This window comes from Hylaeus anthracinus, unplaced genomic scaffold, assembly GCF_026225885.1.
Source record: "Hylaeus anthracinus isolate JK02 unplaced genomic scaffold, UHH_iyHylAnth1.0_haploid 11994, whole genome shotgun sequence".
In the NCBI taxonomy this organism is placed as follows: Eukaryota; Metazoa; Arthropoda; class Insecta; order Hymenoptera; family Colletidae; genus Hylaeus; species Hylaeus anthracinus.
Window position 1 is genome coordinate 13,249,622 of NW_026534341.1, and position 24,407 is coordinate 13,274,028.

Consider the following 24,407-nt stretch of genomic DNA (forward strand, 5'->3'; position numbering starts at 1 on the left):
TTTCGTATAATATTGTATGCAGACCGCGCGAATCAGCTATGTGAACTTGGCACCCGACTTTTTAAAAATTAATTTTGTTTTATAGAAAACAATAGTATTTCGTTAGTACCTGAATGTACCTCCAATAGTTTCGTTTGTACCTCCACCAATTAGTAATTAAAAAAAATTCAAAAAATGGTCAGCACCCGACATCGAGATTTTTGAAATCGGTTTTTCCCGATTCTTTAGAATCGTTTAATTGTTGATACTGTTGAATTATAAAATTTTAATTATTGAAGTACAAACGGGTATAAACGATTCTAAAGAATCGGGAAAAACCGATTTCAAAAATCTCGATGTCGGGTGCTGACCATTTTTTGAATTTTTTTTAATTATTAATTGGTGGAGGTACAAACGAAACTATTGGAGGTACATTCAGGTACTAACGAAATACTATTGTTTTCTATAAAATAAAATTAATTTTTGAAAAGTCGGTTGCCAAGTTCACATAGCTGATTCGCGCGGCCTGCATACAATATTATACGAAAATTTACAAAACTGTAGGAGGCAAATGTATCGTATTATATATCAATGGATTCGGAAAGCAATTTCCGTTAATTTTTGTCGTTATATAAATTTTGGTATCTCTTAAAATAATGTAACAAAAATTTCTTTTGTTATAAACAAATTACATTTTACAAAATCTGTGACCACTTTTTTGCTTTAACTCATGAAACCATGAAACTTTTCCTTAAGAAGATTTCTTATATCTATTGTAGTTTTAAAATACGTATTTGTATAAAAAAATACGTATCCCTTATTTTCACCTGCTTAATATACCCACCAAGTTTCATCAAAATCGGAGACGGACAATTGGATATGTTCCCTTGTTAGATGTTTAAAGACGTTTAAAGCATCTGCTTTAAAAGCATCGTGCTTTTGTGCCAATCTGCTTTTAGTGTAGATAGATATACAACGGTTTAATTCGAGAATTTTGGGTTTACGTTCCACCCTGTTTTGTTGGTTAATTGATTGATCGACGTGATCCACATCAGTTTAGGGAATCTTGGCAGTTCAATCGTTGGATGTTGATTCGAGAACGCAGTTTATTTCAACGAGTCGTTGACCCCCGAGGCTTGCGATGTCTCTCGCCCCCGTGCAGCCGTACAACGTAATCGTACACGCCTGGTTTCGAAATTCTATTAACGTGATCCTTATTCAATTAACTCCTGCGGTAATCTACACCATTCGGAAACTACCTTTGAAACGTGAAAATACCTTGACGCTTGGGCATCAACCTGTCCGTCTGGCTACGAGTTAATTACCATCGGACTGGCAATATTTGAGTAACGGAATACGTTACAGGTTGCTTCGAAACGCTAAAAGACAGCATTACTCGACGTGGAATTCAATTTCGTAGCTGATTACGAAAAATATCGCGGGTTGTCCGGAATGTTCGTGCCGTTTTTTGGTAGGCGACGTAAGGACAGGTCTGAATATATCGGAACGATTAAAAACAAATGACATGCCTGCGAATCGCAAAAGATAGTAATTGAGGCATATTTGGAAAAATGTTTGGTTACGATACGTTAATTTTTGTCAGTGTTAAGGTCGATTCAGACTATACGACACGGACCGACACGTACCGGCACCGACACGACAAAACATTAAAACACGCGTGTTAATGGAACTATTCACACTATTTCCGTTGACGGAACGTTCAAGTCGGTGTCTGTTACATAAGTGTGAATAGTTCCATTAAAACGCGTATTTTAATGTTTTGTCGTGTCGGTGCCGGTACGTGTCGTTGCCGGTCCGTGTCGTATAGTCTGAATCGATCTTTATACGTCTTTGAATATGGAAGAAACCAAAGTGCATTTTAAGTTGCCTGTTTATTTCAAGTTGCCTGGAAGATGGAAAAGGGTTGTAGAACAAAATGGAACCTATGTAATTTAATAAATGTATACTAAAATTTAAATTTTCTGCGTTTCAATTTTCCGGGAAATCCATATTCTCTGCACGAAGTAGACCTCTTAGTAGGTGAATATTTTTTTTAAACATACTACACACATAGTTTATCTTCACAAAATCTAAACACTATGCAATTAAATAAAATGAAATGAAATGAAATGAAATGAAATGAAATGAAATGAAATGAAATGAAAGTTTGAAGGGGAATCACAAACTTAATGAACTTGATATAGACAGATAGTGTGCCAATTTGAGTCACACTACTCAAATGCTAGAAAAATATATTTCGGATACTTTAATCACTGCATAGATATGAATAAAATTCAGCCAGAAGTGTCCATCTTAATAACTAATATGTATCTTACACAAAAATTCATAGTCTAATAATAATCAAACACGAGAAATAGCTAAAATGGAATTTCCCTGGAAGATTTATCGCGCGTTTTCACCATGACCTGGTTGAATATTTGCGGTCAATAATTGTACTTTCGTTAATATTACATTGGCACAACGAGTTAATAAGCTGCGATCGACTATCTGTCGACGAGCAGACACGTAAACGAGGATCGTGGTCGATTCGCGAAATTTTCGTGCTCCAGTCGCCGCGACACGAACAGTATCAACGAATATTGGATAACAGAAGAATAAAACAACGACGATGTCGACCGACCGTACAATTTCCCGCGTATGGAGCGATTGGAACGAAATACTATTTCCACGCAATCCGAGCAAATTGATCGATCGTTCATGCGGCCACGACACTGGATAATACCCTCGGTCTACGTCGCCACGGAAATATTTTGTGCCTGTTGCCGGAAGAATCGCCTAGTCTGTCGAATGTCTGCCGCAATTATTCTACATGAATGCACGACGCCGACTGTTTCAAGTGGAGATCGTTTAAATAAACTTTATAAAGGTCGCGAAAGTTACGTTCTTGGTCATCGAGTAATGTTTATATTAGGCGTAGAAATTAATTCTGTGCCTTTCTGAGGTGAACTTACTATTTGTTTACGAAGAAAAACTTTACTTTAATGTAACAAAATGGCAGGTATATATTTCTGTTAGACTAGAGTAATTTCTACACCTAGTAATTGTCAACTACACTCGTAATCTGCTAAAATAAAATCAATGAACAGAATTAAACTTTGAACGAGTCTTCGCAAGCTCAATTCAAATTTTTTCTTGCATATCCTAACCACAGAAATGCAGCGTTCAGTTTAGAGTAGGCGCCACCTAAGGTGCTCCAAAACTATGGCATCTACTCGTTGTCCCAGTTTGTTCCAGTCGAATTAACTTGCATACAATTTTTAATTTTTCCTCAGTCAGATATTCCAAGGTACTCGTCGTAATTATTAAATTCACTTGTATCACTTTGCTAGACAAACCCTGGACGAGCCACAAAATAAAATATTGGGTTGCCCAGGAAGTTCGTGCCAACTTTTAAGAAAAATTTAAAAGCACATTTTAAATTTTAAATTACATACAGTGGGTGTAGAAAGTATTCGGACATTAATTAATTTCCAAAAAAACCATGTGAATTGTAATTTATTAACTTTTTTTTTTCTCATCATCTCATGATGATATGAGAGAGAGATAGAGAGAGGGGGGGAGGGAGAGGGAGAGAGGGAGAGAGAGAGGGAGGGAGAGAGGGAGCGAGGGAGAGAGAGGGAGAGGGAGAGAGAGAGAGGGAGAGGGAGAGAGGGAGAGATGTTATAAATTTATCGAGTCATTAGGCATACCTATTAGCCGCTCTGTGGTACACTCTGCGAACTAATTGTGGTCGTAACCTTGGCGCTGAAGTGACCTTAAATAAAATCATTTAAAAAAAGAAAAGAAAAGTATTCGCACAGACTGTTGGAAGAAATCAAAATCAGTCTAGTGGCTTACAACTCGTCGACTGATGAGAAGCATGGGAGGACAGAGAGCACACTGGCAGAGAGTAACGTGGAGAAACCTGGCACAAGGTAAATCGATACGGACCATGCAGCAACCAAGGCTGACGGCCGGTTTGCTTCATTCCGTCGTCCCTACTTTCTCGCCTCCTCTCGTTTCCTCGCGACCCTAACCGTTCGCTCTTTCTTCAGCTTCTAACCCCCTCGCGCAAGATTATGGTGCTCCACTCCTACCGATACAAACGGAGCCACCACTCGTCCCACAAAATTTCCCATCGTGACGGTGACCCCCCCCCCCTTTTCCATCTACTGCAACCCTGGAGCTCCGTCGGGCCGACACCGCGTGTTACTCTGCGGCGCGGGGATTCCTGTAGTCACGTGAAAGACGAGATTGACGATGCTTGCGGCTGGCGTCAAGAATAGACCTCGACCAGCAGAGCCTCATCTGTCGACTTATTCGACGAGTTATACAGGGTGGTCGGTTACTGGTGGCACAAGCGAAAAGGGGGTGACTCTACCCGAAAAAATACGTCGAAAGTATTGAATAAGAATCTTTCATGCGTGGCTTCGTTTTCGAGAAAATCGACTTTGAATTTTCGCCGGGTACGGGTTCACTTGCTCGTGTCTCGTTACAACAAAGCATCGCGTTTCCTAGCTTGGTTTTTCATGGGAGGTGGATGATTTGTTCAGTACTCCCCGGACTTAGGAGGTTATAGGCATTATTGAGCTCCAGGAACTCCTATGCGGAAGTCACGGTATATGTCACGGAAATTTCACGAGAACAATGATCAAAGCCCCTGAGGGAGGCTCCGAAGGATTCAGCGAAGCAAGGATCTGCGAGAAACTAGAGTGTTCAAAGGAAGTTTGTTTGTTTTTGTGTCTCCAATTCAGGCTCTACCATAAGGTGGGCCAATCGATGTACAGTGGATGTAGAATGTATTCGTACACCGATCAATTTCCCAAAAAACTTTTGTGTGAAATTGTAGTTTCTTAACTTCTTTTTTTATAATCGATGATATTTTACATATTCTCGGAAGTATCTAAGATAGATATAGTCCAAACAACCTTTACTAGTCAATATAATTTGTGAAATTACCAAAAAAATGCGAAAAGTGGGTAAAAGTATAGAAGCAATAAGTATTTGTACGATTCTTATGACGAACCATTTACAGTAGAGTTTGTAACGTAAACACGTTAGTTTATTGCTTGGTACGAATTAGAAAACATCAAATTTCCAGTAAAGTACTTTTAAAAATGGCTCTATGTGAGAGGAATGCAAAAAGATCTCACTTCGAATAACTAATAATTTAGTTAATTTAATGCTTAGAAAAGTTACAATAATTATAAAATCAAAAGGAAATCCCACGAAGGAAGTATTATATACTTGTAGATTAATGTAAATTTCTTTTTTTTTAACGAAATTTTCAAAATTAAACAGTTGTTCAAATACTTATTGCTTCAATATTTTTATCTATTAATTGCTTTTTTCTTGTTAATTTCCCAATTTACATAAATAGCTATTTTTTTTTGTACTCGTATCTATTCTAGAGATTTCCGAGAATATGTAGAATGTCATGGTTTATAAAAAATAAGTTAATAAATTACAATTTGTCATAGTTTTTTTGAAAATTGATCAGTGTACGAATACTTTCTACATCCGCTGTATATTTTCGAGGGCTTTCAACATACGAGTTGTCGAGAAGGTAACAAATATTTAAATAATAATTTAAAATTGTCCGCTTTAAGTATCATATTTATTTTCTTTCTTACTAACGTCATCTCAGATTATCCAATACCTATTATTTTTATATATTAAATGTCGGTATATAACTTTTTTTTTAACGTAGATGTCCTGAAATAATGGATAAAATATGAAAAATATAAAGTAACTACGTAAAGAATTCCGTATCTTTCCGAAGACTCGTAAAAGCTCTATGGATTACAACAACGAGTATTTTCTGTACATGGCAAAAAATAGTTGTATAAAATGACGTCTGCATCTTACGTTTAATGAAGTTACTCCTAACAAAACTTATGCTCCTTTGATTTTTACTTTGAGAACGGAACTAACTTTATAGACGACCCAATATAAAGTTTGCCATCATAGGCAGAACTTCTTTTTGACCAATTTCTGGTCTACCGAACTTCTTTGGACCAGCATCGTGCGTCTGGCTGTGTTATTGGGGAGGATTTTCAATGGCGTGGATTACTATACTTTATTTCTAAAGGTAGAGAACAAGATACTGCTAGCTTCACAATGTTTACCATCTTGGATGCCATCTGATTCTGGAGTTCTGATTCTGAGATCTCTGACTCGGACTCGAAATCACTGACTCAAGCTCTGAGACTCTAAGACTGTAAGATTCTGAGACTGTGAGACTTTGGACTTTGAGACTTCGAGACTCTGAGATTCTAAGACTTTGAGACTTCGAAATTCTAAGATTTTGAGACTCTGAGACTGTGAGACTCTGAGACTTTGAGACTGAAACTTCGAGATTCTGAGACTCTGAGACTTTGAGACTTTGAAACTTCGAGATTCTGAGATTCTGAGACTCTGAGATTTTGAGACTCTGAGACTGTGAGACTCTGAGCTCGGCAATATTTACCATCTTTGATTCCGCGTACGCGACCTCGCGGACCAGAAACTTCAACAGCGCGAATAATATTCCACATGTTGTTTTTTCCACTCGTGCACCAAGTATCTTTGCGTGGGTTTCGCTCGTGGAATTTCTGTCCGCGTTCGTTTAGCCAACCGTTTTATTGTCTTTGCGTTATTGTTTCCACACGTGGCACGTGTGGTTTTACAAATACACCAACGCACGAACGAACTACCATTCTATCGCAATCGACTGGAACCGCTCGATCGTCCTGGGCAAAAGCACGTGGAAAATCGTTAATCCGATGCGCAAGTAGTACTTCCGGTTGATCTAACCGCTTGAAAGGGCCGAACTGCATCCATTGTGAACGACACTGGACACTGGGGACAGTTCGATTTACTTTACACTATCCAACGCGAAAGCTGACCCAATCAAAGTTCAGATATCAAATTTCCGCTGCGATGAAATCCTTAAGGGGCTTGGAACATCAAAAAATGAAGAAAACAATCGCTTCCTTTTTTTAAAATCAAAATTCCAGCGATTCTAAACAGTTCTGTGCAATCAAAATTTAATTTGGAGCACTGGAAGTGATATTAACAAAAAAAAAAAGAAACAATGACACAGTCAAATTTCCGAGATACCGGAGACGCGGTTACCTTGGTTACAGCCATAGAGTATTGGTTTTCAGGGTAAAAAAGACAGTAAATTATCAAAAAGGCATTGTTAATCGATTTTGATAAAATGAAATACGATTAGAGAACATTTATATCGATAGTCAAGTAGAAAATACAAATTTTTAGTTATTTGCGTCTTCTGAAAAGTTAGGTTTATGATACAAACGTTATTTCTTCTAAAAATAAATTATGTATATTTTCGAAATACATGTGAACAAATATTCCATTTACTCCATAAAAAAATTCCTCGTGGATTTAGAAGCAGAATTCTGAAGGAGTACCAAAAAATTGGCGTTCTAAAGTAAGCTACCTCCTTGAAGCGTGCATACCAAATCGTGTAAACGAACGTTCGCACACAAAAAAGAAACGTAATACCAGACGTTGCACGGATATAAAAGTTGCGCGAGCCTCTTGATACAAACTCTATTCGGTCCGAAGTATTTACCAGGCGAAACCCTTCCGGATCCACCCCTAAACTGTTCGTAGCATCGACTTCCTTCTTCCTCTTTCCGTCCCCCTTTTACAAGTATTTTTTCGCCAGTTTCGCTCGTTACCACCATCCCTTATCTTCCACTACAATGGCCCTTGCTCTTTTCCATTGCGCGTGGCCTTGAGCTACAACTCGTAGACCCTCCACATCGATCCGAAAACGACGAAATCGAAAGCGCAACGGTTCGTCGTTGTAGGGTTGGGTGGAATGCTCGTGTCCCGTGTCCAAAGTCATGGCAGACTGCGAAATTCTGTTTGACGAACGCTCTTCTTGTTAGGGAAGACTCGACAGCGCCGGACTTAATTGACCCGTAACTCCCTGGCACTAATTGGAAGATTCGGAACGTGCTCGTTCGAAAGCAAGTTTTAGGTACGCTTTCAGCGAACTGGTTTGCCGGGAGATGGTTGTTCCTTCGCTTGGTAATAGTCGGGACAAGACGGATCCGATGTCACGATTTAACCCTAGGATCGCTTCTACCGAAATTGTCTTCTTGGGTCGTTTCAGAATTCAAATTTAGATATGTTCGTCTTCTTTCGCAGTCGCGTCACTCGTTCAAACTCCTTTTTTAGAACTAGGGTTTATGGAAAAGATAGGCTTTCAGTTGCAAAGCTAGTGGTCGTATTATTACAATATTTTTGTTTTAATTTTTAGGTGTAGAAATTCGTTGGTATGTTTCAGATGAGGCGTTCTGAGTGTCTTATAAAATTTACAGTTAAAAACGACTGTAGTCAGAAATGTTCTCATTGTGTTATTATTCGATATATGTAGGATAAACTTCAGCAAACAGATCTTCTATTAAGTTAATCGTTTTCGAAAGAAAAATGGTTGAATGTAGCTATATATAGCTATATTCACGAGCAATTACAATTGCAATTACATTTTTGTATTAATTAAAGGTATTCGTTGCTTCGCGAGAACAACTTGAATATCTAGCTAGGTATCGAATAGATCAACAATTTTACTAATATTTATTGTATTAAGTGTGTATTTTAATTCTGTGCCCCTCTAAATTAAACATTTTGTCGAATCATTTTCACGTACGAACAATTGCTGAATATACATAATTAATTGAATATAGCTACGATCTTTCCCCTCTTAAATGTATTATAAAATACGGACAACGTCGAGATACTAGACGGCTGTATTCTCGTTAATTAAATGAGAGTCTCCGCGGTTAGAGTCTTCGCGTTACCGCTTTAATAATGGTTTGTTCTAAAGTAACAATCAGCCTCGTGATACGTTCATTTTCCGGTTCGGCTTGTCTGCATCGCGGAGAATGACGATACGAGGTTGTCGAGATCGTGTTCTGAAGTGGCTAACAAACGTTGAAGCACGACGATCGGTCATATCCCTTGAGACCTTTATCCATAGAACACGATGCACACGTTGCATTATTAAAGCCCAGCCCATGTAACTCCATTCACAGTTGCCTGGCACGTTTCACCTCGTTTCCTGCGGCCTCTTTGAAAAGATTTCGTGATATGAACGCGCGGTCCCGCTAGTTTCTTCATCCTTTGTATGGAATGTCTCAACGAAATCGCTGGCAAACCTTTTGGGGGTTAGAATATTGGCGAAAGTAAACAAGAAAGTCTAGTTAAACAGACGTCGTACAGTTCAGATTGGGATGTTAATCGTTTTCTGTGATCCCTTTGTAGAGCTAATTATGATTGCCATATAATAATTGTTCGTGATTCGAAGTTCATTTCTTTATTTATGTATTTATCTATTATTAATAGAAGCAACAAAAAATGGTATATGAAAAAGAAAATGTACAGTATAGAAGTGCATAGTTATATGAAGATTATAGTTAAAATACGTTTGATAAGGTGAAATATAAAATTAACGAATGAGTAGATAATTTTAGATTCGAAATGTTATAGATTATTGATTGATAAGTATGGATATGTATAATTCTAATTCATTAATTACTCATTTACAATACGAACTTTCTAAAAATCTATTAAGAAAGGAAAAGGCTTGTCTGTTTATTTTCTTTTTTGGCTGGCTTATAGGGGAGTTTGTTAGAATAAGAACCCCCACCAGTGGTACTGGTACAAATAATTAGTATTGGGTTGTCTGGAAAGTATGCCGATTTTTAGTAGGCGGTACAGGTTTGAATATATCGGAATGGTTGAAAACAAATAACATGTGTAAATATCAAAATTCAAACGTGTCTTTGAATGTTTCTTAAAAATTGGCACGAACTTTCTGGACAATCCAATATGTTTTTATTTTATTTTTTTTTTATATATTATATATTTATAATGGTTGCATGAACAGCAAGGTCATTACCGACCACGGTATAACACATAGTTACAAATTAATTACAAATTTATCGCACATATACAATAGTTACATTCTGCTATATATAAGTCTACACTTTTTAAAAATGAAAGAGTCGCAGTGATATTTCTAAGACTGTTAAGACAGTCATCGAGATCTGTCGGAAGTTTGAAATCTAGTCGTTTAGATTGGAACATTGGGTAGTCAAGTAATACATGTTCAATAGATAATTTAACATTGCAGGAATTACAGATCGTAGGTGGATTTTTAGTAATTTTCTAGACATGGGTCATATTTGTGTGGCCGGTTCTAAGTCGCGTAATAACAACCTGATTCTTCCTGCCGGTAATATCAGGGCATTTGTTATTAAAGATATCTTATCTTATTTTAAATAATTTGACTTATGGTGAGTTGACCCAATATTCATTCCAACAATTTTTAATTCTTATTTTCAGTTCCCTGATTAGGTCGTTGTGGGAGATAGGGAGGTTTTGGGATAATGATTTTACAGCATCCTTGGCTGCTAAATCGGCTTTCTCATTTCCTCTAATTGCCACATGTGAGGGAATCCATACAAACACAATTTCTTTATTGTTATTTTGAATAGTTGAGATTAGCTGGGAAATATGTTGAATTATAGGATCTTTGTTTTCAAGATTTACTAAGCAGGTGATGACACTCTTAGAGTCTGAGAATAGTATAAATTTGTGTTCATTGGAGTTGATAATTAATTTTAAGGCTGTTAGGACAGCAAAGGCTTCAGCGTAAAAAATAGAGCAGAAATCATGGAGTTTATGTGATATACAATCATTCGGACATACAACAGGGCATCCTGTTCCTGTTCATCGGATTTAGTGCCATCGGTATAGATTTGGACGTGGTCAGAATATTTTCGTGAAACTTCATGAAACAGGTTTTTGTAGGTGTCTTGGTTGGTTTGTTTTTTACAGAAGTCAGGCAGTGATACATCAATTATAAGGTGAGGTAATAGCCAGGGAGGAATGTTCAAGATAGAAGTAGACATTGTTGGGGGAACATCTTGGATACATACATATATCATTTAGATATATTTTAAGTCTTTGACAAAAGGGTTTGGGATAAGAACTTTTAGCGGTATAATTTTTAATCCAATATGTTATTTGACTCCCTTTCGTCGTTTTACGAACCCATCACCTTCGAATTGTGTCAGATTCGGCCTTCAGGCACAGGTACTGACCCTCGGGAATAAATAAAAGGATTCATGACTACGTATTCGTACTTTAAGTAGAAAAGTGGAAGAATAAAATTGATTGTGCAGCTGTAGGATTCAGTAGCGCAAGGTAAATGAGGCTAGCGGGATTTATTATCGAGTATCCTGGTTCTTTCTGGAAATTGGACACCTTTCGTGCTCCGATATCCTTTACCACGACCATCGATTGTTCAGCGTTCATAATTTATCAACGTTTGTCTGCACGTCGCAGATAGATTCTCTGAAAAGAAACTCCGATCACATGCAACCGTAAAAAGAACATTTCTTAACAGTCGAAAAACAGAAGATTTGATATTTTATAATTTACTCGAACAAGAGATTTTTAAATAAACATTCCAATATACACTGAACGAATAACAGCTTGTCCGAATAATTTGTTAATCCAACAAGCCACTCTGTACAAAGATTTAATTCGTCTACTATTCGAATAAAATTTTGCTTATTTTTTATTTAACAGAAGGGTGCAAGAAAGGTGTCGTGCCATTTTTTATTCTTGTCTCATATTTTTCAAGTTCATTTTTAGAGGAATGATATTGCTTGATGCATTTTACATTTGAACTAATGGTAATATATCATGAGAGCCATAAAACAGTATAAAAATGTCCGAATTAATAAAAAATGGGCTACTTTTCCTCTTGAATCTTCATTTACAAAAACAGTAACTGGAGAGAGCAGATAATAATGTCGAGAGGTTCTTTCAATTCCACGCTGTAATCCTGGCGCGTAACAATGACGTTCCTGAAATCGATGGGAAGCACTAGGAATGTTTCCAGGAATACGAAAATAATCCCGATTAATTATTTGTCGATCGATACGGTGCACGAATAACTTGGCACGCCATGATATCGAAAAAATGAGAGCTTCAAAGTACACACGCTTTTACTTATTTACACATCCGTTGGACTGTGAGGTCCAGAGTCAAGAGAGACTTTTCAAAAAGTATTCCGAAATAACTTAACGCTTTTGAAGATATGGACATATTGTCAAGAATGGACATTTATTTTATATTAGCTAGGAACTTTTTATTCCTCTTTGATCATTTCAGAGAATATTTTCTGTGAAGATATTAACGCCATGTTGTAACTTTAATGTATTATTCACAATCTGTTAACTCCTGTTGCTTGGAGGATTTACTATGGTTTATTTTAAATCAACGCCTTTTTCTGTAATTACTCGCTTTATTCATGATTTGAAATTTCTTTCCTTTACAATCTTGTTTGAAGTTCAATTTTAATTCCAACAATACTGGCGCACCTTAAAAAGCATCAAGAGCGTTTAATTGTATAAGGTGAAATAGCAGTCTTCTAGTAGAAAGGTGCCGCTATTAACTCTTTGACGCTTGAATATTCTCTCACTGCACCCTGAGAAATAATTAAATTTTCTTTTCCGCAAAATTGTGAGTTGGAAGGGGAATATAAAATACAAATAATACAACCAAAGCGCGATAAGGTAAAATAACGCTTGACGTCGTTTGAACAATTATATTCATGTTGGACAATAATGTCTTCGGTCCCTGGGGTCCATATTGAGAGAAGGGAGTGAAAGACGCGTTAGTCTGGGCATAGCTCCTTTTAATTGCGTTACTTTATTGTCGCAACGGGCATTTATGCCCTACGGGAATATCTTCTAGCTGACCCTTCGTATGTTGCAAGCAGGATATAAAATAAATTAAGTACGTTTTCGTATTAATTTCAATAAAATATTTTTATATTGAAAAAAATGTTTTTTTTGCGTTGACGAAGAAATGAAATTATTTTCCGAATAAACCAGTAGTAGCGTAACGTAACGAAACAATGAGTAAATATTTCTACTTAAACTACAATTACAAATGATCGAATGTAAAAGCACAGAATTAATTTCTACACTTAATGTATCTTTTTTAAAATTAATATTCAATCTTAAATCTTTGTAAGAGTAGTTGGAATGATTTTCAAGGCGTAACCGGGGAATCGATTAAAACAGCATTTTATTCTCAATCGGAGCAATCGCGTAATTACGTCGTTAGGTGATGACTCGATGAAGTAAGGAACGGTTATCGAATAATTATTCCTATTGCCGTTCCAAAGGGCACCGCGGCGCGAGGAGACGATTTAAAGGGAATTGCGGAAGCTTCGCGATCCAGGCCGACGTTAACAAGGCTTCAAGCGTGCTCGTTTCTGGATCCCACATTTGCATGGGAAAAGTGGCCTCTTTCGAAAGGGCTTGTTTACGCGAGAGAAGCTCGCCGAAGTTCCTTCGCGTGCGAGAAAAGGTGCAATTACTCTGCGAAGCACACCTCGGTCTCTTGTCTCAAGGGAAGCTCGAAATATTGCAGTTGACGTCGATTTAATCCGGCATGGCCGTCTACTCGCACTTCTTACTATCGGTACTTTCGTGAAAATATTACATCAGGTTCTTCGACCATATACAGGGTGTCTACGTATAAGTTCGGGCATACGCAGGGTGTCAATTCTATAACAAATTCCCAACAAAAAATTACTCTTAGACATTTTCTTTGTGTCGCCTTATTCTTGAGTATCTTCACTTTTAATATTTTTTCTGTGATTTCGACTTGACACTCTTTAAATGGCCATAACTCCACCAAATTACAGTGCAAACTTAAAACTAAGTATACCATTCGAAAGAGCGTTAAATTTCCCAACTCACGGATATAAAACCAACATTTATTACGAAGATTGAATACGTGAAAAATTAGGTCAAACTTTATATTGTGAAAATTTAAACAAAATTGACTTTTTCTGTATTCGTTTTTCGGTTTCAAAGACATAGTTGTTTGGCGGGAACTCTTCGGGAAAAACTTCCTCGAAGTCTCAGGTTTTGGACGGTATTGTCAAAAAATTTGTACGGTGGTATTTTTGGGAGAAAATGACGTTTAAATGCAGAAAAGCGTGGGTGTTTAGGTAAAAATCGATATTTTTGAACGAAAATCGATTTGTCACTTTAAAATTAACTTGACATCGGGTTTGATGTATTCTTTGGTGACACTCCCGAGCCTCCCCAATTACGAAAAAAACCGATTTTTTGACACCTCAAGCTTCTCCCAACCGTGCGTAGAGCCTCAGTGCGAGGTGAATAATAATTGTTTTTGAACCATGTATTCATAGAATTTTCATTTTTAGAGACTATTTAATCAAAATCAACCTCGGTGTACCGGTAAATGATATGGAGACTGGAACACGGTCGTTTTCACAAAGCAAAAAATCGGTTTTCAACGCAGGAGAACCGATAAGTTTTGTTCAGGAGGCGGACAGTTTGAACGCTTTTCCGCATTTAAACGACATTTCCTCCCGAGAATACCATCGCACAATGTTTTTTGACAATACAGTTCAAAACCTGAAACTTCGAGGAAGTTTTTCCGAAGAGTGCCCGCCAAACAACTATATCTTTGAAACCGAAAAACGAATACAGAAAAAGTCAAATTTTTTGAAATTTTCGCAATGTAAAGTTTGACCTAATTTTCACTTGTTAAATCTACGTAATAAATGTTGGTTTTGTATCAGAGAGTTGAGAAATTTAACGCTCTTTCGAATGGTATACTTAGTTTTAAGTTTGCACTGTAATTTGGTGGAGTTATGGCCGTTTAAAGATTGTCAAGTGGACAACACAGAAAAAATATTAAAAGTGAAAATTCTCGAGAATAAGGCGACACAAAGAAAATGTCTAAGAGTAATTTTTTGTTGGAAATTTGTTGTAGAAATTACAGCCTGCGTATGCCCGAACTTATACGTAGACACCCGTGTACTCATAGACACGGCCTGTATATATGGATCTACGAATCGAAGTAAAGGAAATATAAACAATCACTTCCAACAATCCGGAAGTGTTTGACATGATTGTGAATACTCAATAAATAATACAGAAAACGGCAAGAAAAATTTTGTTTCTCTATTTCATGAATGCCTTTTTATATCTTATGAAAGATTATTTGAAAATTATTAATAGTTTACCAAAAAAAAAATTCATGAACATCACAAGTCGAGTAGTTCTTCTTTAAGTTCTTATCGTGTTTGTTGCAGGATGACAGTGCTGGGTCTTCTACTGGGGATTCTCAAATGGGATCGCAGTGTTCCGTGCATCCTTCTTCTGTGGGAATACGTTGTGGGATACCTGGCCATTTTCGGGGCCTGCATGGCGGTGGAGTTTTCCATCTGCTTCCTGGCGACCAGGGGGAGCATCCTGGACACTGCAGCAAGGGCCCCGATGCAATATGTTCTCTACGTTCGAATTTGTAAGTGACACGATCGATCATTTTTAATTAAGTACTCCGTGTTTGTTCGCGCGTCGTCAACCAGTCGAGGTTTAAGCATTTGTGCTACGAGTAGAAACTATGTATGTGGACATAGTTATGAAGCTGAAAAGATGATTCCTGGGCGAACCTTATCGGTTCTGAATTCTTTTCTTTTCATGAGAGTAACATTCTTCGTGCAACCCAGAAATGGACAAAATTCTTTTCTTTTTACGTTGTTTCATTTATTATTACATTCAGTGGATTAATATTTAAAAATTAATATTTTCACAGATACAGTTTTTCATAGTAGAATAAATATAACTTTCATTATGAAATTTTAATATCTCAACGAAGGTCTAAAAGGGTCTGTTTAAAGAAAGTCTAACAAAAGAATAAAAAAATTTACAATCACAACTGATTATTAGCAGTTTTATACTTATTAACCTCATACCTTTAATAGCTAAAACGTCTGACCTAATAATTCACGGGATATACCAACAAGTAGCTTCAGTTACCGCAACACTGTATCATTCTAGATGCATTTACTAGTTAAGTAATTCAGCTTACGTACATTCGTAACGGAATTATTGCAATTAATTTAAAGTCTATCAGGCGAAGGAATTCGCAACACATTTCATCTATGTCAGGGAAACTAAACCCTAAAACAAGGTGAATAGTACATTCGAGATACAAGAGACGAAATTCAAATATTTTGGAAATGTAAAAGTTACGTATTACTTGTTATTCTGAAATTAATAATAATGTACGAGATTATTAAAGCGTTTTCATGTGATTTTGCTTACATAACTTATTAGATGGGCTGCACTCAGACCGACGTTGATCGATATGTAGCGCAAGTGATTAAGGAGTTACGTGTACCTGTGAATAGTTAAAATAATGGACCTGCTTTGAAATTTTCAAATTTTTCTCTCGTTCACAAGCATTTTCTTTATAAAGCAAATATTTTATATTTGGTTTATGCTTTTGTTATGTTTGGTTATATTTGTTTTCATTCGGAGGTACATGCATTGACGTATCACCATTTAAAATTTAATTAGAAAAGTTCCAAAATTGGCGAGAATTTAACCAGCGATGCTGGACAGGTATTTATGGAACGGTTTTGCGCTTAAATAAATGAATATTATGATCGCTGAATTTCCTGTTAGAATTTCTTCAAACATTTCACTCTTAATTTTAAACCCTCGTCGGAAAATCCAAATTTCATAATGAAAATTTCATTCATTTAACCTGAATTTATCGATCGGACAAAGGTTAAAGCATTTAAAAAGGAATAATAAATTCGTGAATGTTCTTGGAAGTACAATATTACAATTGTTTTTCTTACTTTTCCATGACACTTTCGAAAGCCATTTATTAAATTTTCTGGACAGTATAAAATGATGACATTTTAAATTGGAAATATCAACATTTATATATTTTTGTCGTTTAACAGAACGAAATGAAAATAGTCCTAAAAGAATATTCTCTGAAAATTTCAAGTAAATCCACCAAATATTTCCGAAGCTGTGGCACCCATCGAAAATGTGGTTGCGAGAAAAACCCTATTATAGCTTCAGTAAAAGCGCCACCAAGTGCTCGGGAGTTTATTCACTTAAAATTCCTTAACCTTGTCAGTTCTGTAAATGTCAACATAATACGGTAGGACATGTCCTCGAGACCTCTTACTTTCATAAAGTGCAAGAGTGAAGAGTTAATTTCTTCAGAATATCTATGTAACCCTTTCAGGTTCTTATTCCTATTGGAAAATTAAAGACTAAAATACAATAAGTCGGGTTAGAGGCTTAAATGCATTAATTTATAATGCTAAAACATTATAATCGACACGATTGCACAAATAATTTCATCTATTAATTCTCAGTTTATTCAAATATTACTAATAAAAATTCTGTATAGCAATTTGTTTGGAAGGTTTATTTGATTGAAAAATTGCTTAGATAATTTCTTGTTCATTTAACGTGAAGCAACATTCGATTGTAACTTTTTTTAATCGTACAGAAGAAATGGGAGAATGAAAAGTATTTTATATTTTATTTGTTAGTCGAGATTTGTTATCTGGAGAAAATGTTGCGTGTCTCTGGATATAGGAACGTCGTTGTTACGTCGCTAGAATCAATAAGATTTTTATCAGCTCCCAATATAGACAGGGGATCGGTCGTCGTCAATTCCAGAACGACGTCCCATCCTTTCGTGGTGATAGGATGTATTTATGGTATCGAAACTTGAGGGTTAACCGGTAGAATAGAGGAATGTAGTCGAAAATACATAGGCGGTTATATCGCGTACGGTATATTTGCTTGCAAACGCTCTTGCCTGTCATTTAACGACGGACATATGCAGAACGTTCAGGATTACAGTATGTATATATGGATACTGATAAATCCTGGCATGGTCATAGACAGGAGGAGATTAATAGTCAAATACTATCACGTGGGAAGGGATTTGGCTCAGGGAATATTCGAGGTAGCGAAAAATAAACGTTTAATGGAATAAAGTGTAATACTAGATTCCAGAAATTCTGGTCAAAATAAAATAACATATTGTGGTTCGGATTTTTATCAGTAAACTTATCTTCATCGGAATTAAATTTTCTGTCGGAGTGGATACGAAATATACTGTAGAATAACCGAAAGTAAATTGAAATTATATAAACAAAACTTAGTATGTGAAATTTACTACATAGTTATAATACGAGATAAAGTAATAAAATGAAATGGAATTAATTTAGCTCCTCCCGCCGTTGAAATTCATTTTAAATAATATTCAGAGAAGAAACAGAAATGCACCGTATAGTTATTTTCAATCAAAATTCCCTGGAGCGAAATATTCCACATTCGGAGCTATAAACCAGTGCATCGAAGTGCTTATCATTAACGATCATTAAATCCTGAGGCTTTGTACTGAAAATCACTAACTCGTGGTATTCGAAACCACCATTTAATACCGAGCACCAAGTCGTGGAAACGACCACAGGGTCGTGGATTGCCGTAACGACGAGTTCCAATTAATTTTGTCACGTTTGGTAGCAATCAGAGAGAAAACGCATGTTTCTTTGCTCGCCAGTAGTTCCATATAATATTCATCGACACTATGTACTTAATCTTACACAAATATTTTCAACATCTTTTTCTTCATTGACAAACCCTTTTGAATTGAGAAACAAACGTGTCGACAAATCCTTATTTTCGTCCCAATTATTGTTTCATTTCTTCGGGATTCCTTTTAATGAATCTAATCGTAGTAATCAACTCAGCGAGGACGAAGGTGATCAGTAGACACAGCAAATACACAAAAATATATTTTATATATAAAATATAAAAAATAAGCTACACGTTGCAACATTTACAAGTGAAAATATATTTTAATTTAAGTTTCTGTTCTTCATTTATGCACACCTACGTAATGATACGTGTCCACATACAGGGTGTCTACGTATAATTTCGGACATACGCAGGATGTCAATTCTACAACTTTCCAACAAAAAATTACTCTTAGACATTTTCTTTGTGTCGCCTTATTCTCGAGTATCTTCACTTTTAATATTTTTTCTGTGATTTCGACTTGCAAACGCTCTTGCCTGTCATTTAACGACGGACATATGCAGAACGACACTCTTTAAATGGCCATAACTCCACCAAATTACAGTGCAAACTTAAAACTAAGTATACCATTCGAAAGAGCGTTAAATTTCTCAACTCACGGATATAAAACCAACATTTAATACGTAGATTTAACAAGTGAAAATTAGGTGAAACTTTACATTGTGAAAATTTCATAAAATTTGACTTTTTCTGTATTCGTTTTTCGGTTTCAAAGACATAGTTGTTTGGCGGGCACTCTTCGGGAAAAACTTCCTCGACGTCTCAGCTTTTGAACTGTATTGTCAAAAAAAATTGTGCGATGGTATTCTCAGGAGAAAATGTCGTTTAAATGCAGAAAAGTGTCCAAAATGCCCGCCTCCTAAATCAAAACTTATCGGTTTCCTGTGCCGAAAACATCGATTTTTTGCTGTGTGAAATCGATCGTGTTCCAATCTCCATATCATTCATCGGTAAATCGAGGTTGATTTTGACTAAATAGTCTCTAAAAACGAAAATACTATGCATACATGTTCAAAAACAATTATTATTCACCTCGCACTCAGGCTCTACACACGGTTGGGAGAAGCTTGAGAAGAGGTGTCAAAAAATCGGTTTTTTTCCTAATTGGGGAGGCTCGGTAGTGTCAATAAAAAATACATCAAACACGATGTCAAGTTAATTTTAAAGTGACAAGTCGAGTTTTGTTGAAAAATATCGATTTTCACGTAAAAACCCACGCTTTTCTGCATTTAAACGTCATTTTCTCCCAAAAATACCACCGTACAATTTTTTTTGACAATACCATTCGAAAGCTGAGACTTCGAGGAAGTTTTTCCCGAAGAGTGCTCGCTAAAGAAATCAGGTTTTAAAAACATAGAAACCGAAAAACGAATACAGAAAAAGTCAAATTTTTTGAAATTTTCACATTGTAAAGTTGGACCTAATTTTTCACTTGTTAAATCTACGTAATAAATTTTGGTTTTATATCCGTGAGTTGAGAAATTTAACGCTCTTTCGGATGGTATTCTTACTTTTACGTTTGTACTGTAATTGGGTGGCATAATGGCCATTTAAAGAGTGTCAAGTCGAAAACGCCGGAAAAATATTAAAAGTGAAAATTCTCGAGAATAAGGCGACACAAAGAAAATGTCTAGGTAATAATTTTTTGTTGGAAATTTGTTGTAGAATTGACACCCTGCGTATGTCCGAAATTATACGTAGACACCCTGTATGAAGATGTGAATTTGTATAAATCTCAGCAGTCTAGTAATTAGATATTAGGAGATCACCAACGAGACTTTCTTTAACGTCAATAATCGTGCCGACAGAATCATAACCGATCTGATGACGTGCACCGTGGGGTTCGTTAACGAAAGCTTCGTCGGTGGCGACGGGAGGCCACTTCTCCCCTGTCGACCCTTCCAATCTTCAGCAGGGCGACAGGGGAATATTAATAAGGGCTAGGGCTTTAGGCACAAGTTTTCGGCTGGAATAAACGACCACTCGCGAGGGAAAAGATCTCGGTTCGCGAGGGTCGTATTTATCCTCGACAGGACTGTAGAGAGCAGTCGCAAAGCTACGATTGCAGAAACGATTCGTTTTATACTTTTACAATCTCCCACGAACTGGAACTACGTTCTGCACGTGATACTTTTTATATTCGAGGTAAACATCGGATGTAATCACAAACAAGTAAAGAAAGAACCAGAGGAGCACAGTTTGACTTTATTTTAAAAAGTTTCTTAAAAGGTCTTGTAGGATATTATTTTCCAAACGCAAACGGTATAGTATGTATTCGATTTTTTTGATTTTAAATGAAAGTGTATATGATTACATTTAAACTTGAAGAATGATGTTGTTTAATCCATTCACTGCCAATTACGAGATGTCTCGTAGTTCAAATTGATTGCAATTACTCAAGGGATAAATTCATAGCATTCATTTTCTTTTTTTAAATCACAAATTTAATACCACTTTTTATTATCAAAATAACAACCTAGATTACGCATCCGTATTAAATCTTGACGCCTAAGGTAATACCCTTCAAATTTGCCTGACAGTGAATGGGTTAAATGATCATCACGACCATGCTTATCGAAAAAGCAAGATCGTAAAGCCTTCTTTGAAAGGTTCTCTATAAAACATACTCCAAAAATATAAACTCGTATATACATACATCTACTGCCCGATCGTCACCATAGCAACAATTTTTCTGGACAGCAACACTGGATTCCTTCAACATGAATAATGAACGTCTCCAGATTAATTCCACTAGATTAACACCAGCGTGGTATCGGCCGCTGGCCTTTCGTGAACGCCCGCCGTGAATCTTTTTTAAAGTTGAAGTAAACTCATGAAACGGAAACATCAGACGCTTCAGTTACGGTACTCCGAATCGATCAAAAGCGTGTATCTTCGATGAGTTCGAATTTCGGAAGTTAAAGTTGTTCAGAGTTCGGGAACTCGATTCGTTCCGGTCGAAAAAATGATCTAATACCGGGTCGAAAAATTCGAGTTCTCCTTTCCGAGGCTCCTTTCGGAAGGCTGAGCAAGCAGAACTGAAACGCGAACACGCCATTAAGGATAGTTTGTGCTCTCTGAATTTTACATGCGTCTTGAGCGGAGTTGTTCAGAGTTGTTCCTTCGGGCATATGGATGAACTATGGAAGGATGTTGTATACTTCCTTAATTGGGGAAAGTGCCACACGATGCGTTTTAATAGTTGATGACTGAAATCTGTTATGTCTTGAGGGTTTGCGATGCTTGAACGAAACTTTAAAAATTGATTGACTGAAACGAGAGCTTTTTTGATATCGACGAATTAAATATTAGTATTCGTACTACACAAAATTGTGTAGCTTATTTTTGTTGGTAAATTCTATTCAAATTAAAATTTACGTTATGGAGAATATTTACGTGTCTGTTTTTAATTGAATGTATAGTATTAAAATTGTGTTGGAATGTTTCATTTATGCTGTTCAAATGGAACCTATTAAGAAATATCATAAACGAATGATCGCTTGTAGAAATTGGTTTGGTTCTGAGAGCTCAAGGAAATTGTAGGAATTAGTCAGATACAACCATTTTAATAAAACTGTTAAAGTGGGTTAGTTGCAAACATTTTAATAAAGTTTAAAAAATAGGTCTGGTCCAAACATTCCAATGAAACCATAAAAATTGATCGACAGACTGTACAAATGCCACGTCCAATGAGTCTCTAGAGATGGGTCTCGTCGAGAGCAGCCATTATTTCTGCTTAGATCGTTTTTTCATATCATATATCGGGTATATTAAATTGCTCGAAATAGTGGAGCACGTTATGCCCCGGATTTTCCATACAAAGAATTACGTTCAGCCGTCTGTTCTCTGGAAAGACGCATACACTCCTGTATATTAACGGTTCTGGAACCGATCCAGCTCGTCTGCTGTTTCTCCGGTAGTTGTACTGCAGCTGGGAAGAACTTGATGGAAATTCCGGTCACGTACAGCTGATTGGTCGTATGCGTGCGGAGTGCCAGGCCACCGTCGTTGCACTTTCAACTTCTTGAATTCTTTGTTCGGTTCGGTTGGTCTGATTACGACAGACACGACGTTCTTCCCAGACGGGATTAGCCTAAACCAGAGGTTCCCAACCGTGGTTCCTGATAACTAAATGTTGTTAAATTATTATATTTTCTAAACAGAAGGTTTAGTATTTGCTTGTTAAAACTAACAAGTAGACTGCGGATCTTTAAGCAAAATAAAGTCTTCGCGAACGTCCCTACAAAAATTGAATCTATATAGGATTTATTTTATTTTGCAAATGTTATAACATGAACTTTACTTTCAATCTTTTTTATATTCTTGCATATTATTTGCATTTTGTAGGTTCTTGCACATTCAAATTTCCTATAAGTGCATAAAGATCCGCAGTCTACTAATAAAAATACCAATCTTTTTAAATCGAAACAAGCTAGATTACTTGCATGTTTTGTCTTGAATGGCATTAAGTCTTACCTCACAAAATAAATTTAGAAATAATAAATTATGAATTACCACCAAGAAAGAACTTATTTATTTAAGTCGTTACAAGATAGTGGTTCAGAGTAAATTTATTCCATTCAATAAGGCACAATGAGCTATACATTCTACTCTTCCTTTGTATTCTTTAAATCGTCACGTCATTGCAATCGCGTTCGACGAATCCGGTGGAAAATTGAACTGAGTCATCTGGGAAATCGTGAGAATGGAATCTCACTGAATTATATTAACTTCGTTGCGCGGAGTTAGTTATATCGTCGATTTCCATTTCTCTTTGGATTTCATCAAGTTTCTAGAAAATTCGTTTCTGTATTATACATAGTATTTCTTTCATCGTACTTTTATTTCTTTCGCACACTTTTCTTTTGCTGTACAAGAGTTTCCAATTTTTCTCGCGCATATAACATAATATAACATATAATAACAAAATGACAATTAAATATTTCTACTTAAATTGATGTTATAAATGATTGAATATAAAGGCACAGAATTAATTTCAACGCCTAATACATATAATACTTTTATCTATCGCATTAACGTAGCCCGGTTACGTAAATTAAAAATTATTTCGAGTAATGCAATCACGTTGGTAGTTAATTAGGTCAGATGCATTTACCGCAACGTAAACACCATCAAAAGCTTCCACGTTGGGAAACAGCAGGTTACGCCTTTGTGGCATAGGTATCTCGTGTTCGACGCCCGAAGAAAGCACTGTCAATACCTTCAATCCTTATCCGGCGCGAAGTTATGGCTCTCGCGTTGACATGCTATCCTTTCAACCAAGAAATACTAACCATCCGTGACAAAATGGCATGCGTTTACACTGGGAGAGTCTTGACCCAGATAATCCTCACAATTTTTTTCTAAAATTCCTTTATTAACAAATTCTTTGGTTAACTCTTTGTGGCACACGATTATAAAAGAAAAATAATATTCAAGCTACATTGAATAATAGTGCGATTGTAACACTTATTGTACTCTTAGTGTTAGTTCATAGTATTGCCACATGAATCGAAAACTTTAAATAAAATAGTAATACTAAACTAACTTCAAAGAGTTAATGTGTAAAATAAAGAAAGGAGAAACATTTTCGATCGTAAAATGAAATATAAATGCTTTAATGTACTGTATAAATAAATCTTTATTTATCAACATATGCTTCGACCTAAATTAAGTCGAAAATTTTCGTCACTCTCTGATTACTGAAATTAACACTTTCGCCTCGTATTAGCGAAAGAGGATAAATAAAATTTGTTTGATAAACGTGTGGGCATATTGTTGTTACCATGATCGAATGTTGAGCAATTGTGATCACTAAAGTAGACTCTTTGCGGCACAGAGAACAATTTCAAATATGCATGCGTTAACGTCTGAATTGAATTCTTTCCTAGAACCGATCCATTAGCCGATTGGTTTTACTGGCGC

General features: G+C 36.3%; 1 protein-coding gene across 7 annotated transcripts in view; it reads left to right on the forward strand.

The window, feature by feature from the left end:
* LOC128888527 (diacylglycerol lipase-alpha) overlaps positions 1–24,407 on the forward strand; it is a 113,879-nt gene that overhangs the window by 42,112 nt on the left and 47,360 nt on the right. For all 7 annotated transcript variants that reach the window (XM_054145461.1, XM_054145466.1, XM_054145462.1 and 4 more), the window contains exon 4: positions 15,152–15,363. In XM_054145461.1, coding sequence (XP_054001436.1) covers positions 15,152–15,363 — 212 coding nt within the window. The remainder of the gene's footprint in view (positions 1–15,151; positions 15,364–24,407) is intronic.